Source organism: Aptenodytes forsteri, unplaced genomic scaffold, assembly GCF_000699145.1.
Source record: "Aptenodytes forsteri isolate BGI_AS27 unplaced genomic scaffold, ASM69914v1 Scaffold320, whole genome shotgun sequence".
Lineage (NCBI taxonomy): Eukaryota > Metazoa > Chordata > Aves > Sphenisciformes > Spheniscidae > Aptenodytes > Aptenodytes forsteri.
This window is the reverse complement of record NW_008794890.1, coordinates 186,484-189,704: the sequence shown is the minus strand read 5'-3', so window position 1 is coordinate 189,704 and position 3,221 is coordinate 186,484. Positions and strand designations below refer to the sequence as shown.

Genomic DNA, 3,221 nt, shown 5'->3' with positions numbered 1-3,221 from the left:
CGCCCCCAACTGGTCCCCCCAGTACCTGCTCCCACGCCAGCGCACAGTCACTCTCCTTAGCAGCACTCACATCCCACTGTCGGGCCGTAACCCCATGCTGCAGGAAGCGCTGGGCATCCGCCCGCATATTCTGGTGCTGAACAAGATGGACCTGGCTGATCCCCGCCGGCAGCCGGTGAGCACCAGGGCAGGGCTGGCTGGCTGGCTGGGGGCCCATGGGTCACCGCAGGCAGGTGCCAGCAATGCCTCTGCCTGTCCCCTTCAGACAGTCTTGGAGCACCTGAAGCAGCGGGGATGCTCGCACGTTGTCTTCACTGACTGCCAGCGCGATGGCAATGTCAAGAAGGTAATGGGCCAGCAGCCCTGTGCCCAGCCCTGCTCCTCACTGCCAGCAGCTGAGGGCCATGCGCTGATCTCCCAGCCCCGTGGAGAGGCCTCAGTGCCACACTGTGAGGAGGTGACACTGGCTGGTCCAGAGGGATCTTCATTTTCCCGCTCACCCAAGGCGCCCCGTCCTCTGCTTGGCCCCCATTTTGCGCATCCTCCTGGCACAGAGTCCTCCAAGCAAGTGGCTGCTGCCAGCCTGGGCACAGAGCCGCAGTCACAGCCCTTCTCCGTGTTTCTCTGCAGATTGTTCCCCTGGTTGCCAAGCTGGTGGGCAACAGCCCACGCTACCACAGGGCTGAGGTGAGACGCGGGCAGCAAAACTGCCAGTGCATGCGCAGGGAGTCAGGGTGGCCATCTGCAGGTCACCTTCCTCTCCAGCTGGAGGGACGAGGCTGCTTGCATGCATACCAGAAGCACTGGCAAAGGCCAGGCCGTTTCGCTGTTGTGGCTGCCCATCACTCCTGTGGTGGGTGGCTGATAACTGGCCGCTCCCTGCCTGCGTCCTTCTCGCTTCCAGAGCACCGAGTACAGCATCCTGGTGATCGGCGTGCCCAACGTGGGCAAGTCGTCGCTCATCAACTCCCTGCGGAGGCTGCACCTCAAAAAGGGTATTTCTCTATGGTGCCTGGGCTCAGGGAGGAGCCACTGGCGCAGCCGTGGAGCGGGCGGCAGGGCAGCGCGTTGCTTGCTTCTCTGACTGTGTCTCCTTTCCCCAAAGGGAAAGCCACCGCGGTTGGTGGTGAGCCAGGCATCACCAAGGCAGTGCTGACCAGAATCCAGGTACCATCCCCGTGGCGCAGCTGGCTGGGTGGGTGCTGGCCTCTGCCTCCCTGTGTCCTCTCACAGGAGCTCTGGAAAACCTCGAGGCACACAGAGCTGATCTCAAAGGGTTGCTTGGGTCCCCTTCCCAGCAAGAACTTAAGGAAAGAGCTCAACACCTCGCTCATTAGCCATGTCAGAGTCCACAGTGCTAGTTATCGAGCCGCATGTCCTAACTGCCCTGCCTCCCCCATCCCAGGTGTGCGAGAAGCCCCTGATGTACCTGGTGGACACACCTGGCGTGCTGCCCCCAAAGCTGGGGGATGTGGAGACGGGCATGAAGCTGGCGCTGTGTGGTGAGGAGGCTGTGGCCAGGGGGACGCCCCAAATGTGGCTTCGAGCCCCAGCTGGGACTGGTACCTGAGTCGGGGGCGGGAGTCTGCTGCTCACGGCCCCCCCGGGCCAGTGCATGCTGCCTGGGTGCCCATGGGTGGCACGTGGAGGGCAGGAGGTGTGGCCGGGTCTTGGCTGGGGCTCAGAGCAGGGTTAGGGGAGCTGGGGCTTGACCCTCTTTTCCAGGAGCCATCCGTGACCACCTGGTGGGAGAGGATATCATGGCTGACTACCTCCTGTATGCCCTGAACAAGCAGCAGCAGTTCGGGTGAGCCAGTGAGGGAACCGGAGAGGGCCCCAGGCCGCATCCGCTGCCTGTGGTCCCAAGTGGGTGGTGGAGAAGCTGTCCCTGGGGAATTGACGGGGGTGGGGGGAGAAGCGATGCCAGCAGGGTGTGGGCCACCTCCTTCCGTAGGTACGTGCGGCGCTATGGTCTGGCCGAGGCCTGCGACGACATCGAGCCTGTGCTGAGGCGCGTGGCCCTCGCCCAGGGCAGGACGCAGAAGGTGAAGGTGTTGACGGGCACAGGTGAGTGCTCTGGGAGGGATCTCTGCCACCTGGGGTGCAGGGGCCAGGCTTTTGGGGATCCTGGGGTAACTCCAGGTTCCGCTGACACCTCCTTCCGCACCCACCACCCCCATCTCCAGGGAACGTCAACGTGACGATGCTCAACTATCCGGCTGCTGCCTATGAGTTCCTGCAGGATTTTCGGGCGGGACGCCTGGGCAGAGTGACACTGGACTGAGGCCTGTGCCATGGGGGAGAGGCACCGCCTGCAGCCACGCAGGCTGGGGACACCCTGGTGCCCCATGGGGCTGGGGACACCTTGGAATGGAGCTTTGGTGTGCGATTTGAAGCGGCTCTGCCGGGGCAGCCCCCAGTTTCAGACCACGGGCTGCTGCAAGGGGCCGGGGGGACAGGTTTCCCACGGCGGGGGGTGAGGCTGTGCTGTGGTGACTGCCCCATGGTGTCGCCTTGCGCGGCGATGCTCTCCATGGGTAGTGCGGTGCCCACCCAGGAGGGCCTGGAGGACGGCTGCTGCCTCCAGCCAGGATAAAACCCCTGTGGAGCTGTTTCCTCGCTGCGGTCTTGACCCTCTCGGGGACCTCCATCCCGAAATAAAACCTCCATGAGCAGGGTGCTGGGGTGGTGGCCGTCCCAGGGTCCCCCTCCTGAGCCCCTTGCCCTGCATCCAGCCACACCTGCTTTCTGCCCGGCTTTATTGCCGCCTCCTCGTCCTCCAAACACTGCGAGTCCCACATACAGAGGAGCGGCACGAATGGGGTGCCTGAGCCGACGGGGTTTGGCACGGGGTAGGGGGGGGAGGTGGTGGAGGGGCTTCGCGTGGGGTCCTGCCCCGGTGGTGGCGGGTAACCAGGTGAGGCTGGGTGCTGGGTGGCGCAGTCTTGGGAGCCGCTGCTAGCCCAGGGGGGTGGGCTCAGCCCCGGGGGCGGCCAGTCCTCACGACATCGATAGCTGCACTGGGCACAGTCGGGTCCCCCGAAACCATCAGCGGCGGAGAACAGCGGCCAGGGGGCAGAGCCAGGACACGGCCCAGCCCGGCGGGTCCCGGCCTGGTGCGGCAGAGGTCCAGGCGCTGGCAGCAGCCGTCCAGTTGCCGTCATGGTACTCTACACCGTGGCCCACTTCCAGCTCCCCAGCCAGCCGGGTCCACCGCAGCG

The 3,221-nt window shown here is 64.9% G+C and overlaps 1 protein-coding gene across 1 annotated transcript; it reads left to right on the top strand.

The window, feature by feature from the left end:
* The first annotated feature begins 6 nt into the window (after window positions 1-6).
* Window positions 7-2,737, top strand: MTG1 (mitochondrial ribosome associated GTPase 1). Its single transcript, XM_009275064.2, has 9 exons — window positions 7-175; window positions 266-346; window positions 631-687; window positions 905-995; window positions 1,106-1,167; window positions 1,406-1,502; window positions 1,726-1,807; window positions 1,955-2,067; window positions 2,187-2,737. The coding sequence occupies exons 1-9, from the start codon at window positions 95-97 to the stop codon at window positions 2,282-2,284; spliced, it is 762 nt and encodes a 253-aa protein (XP_009273339.1). The 5' UTR covers window positions 7-94; the 3' UTR covers window positions 2,285-2,737.
* Window positions 2,738-3,221: the final 484 nt, after the last annotated feature.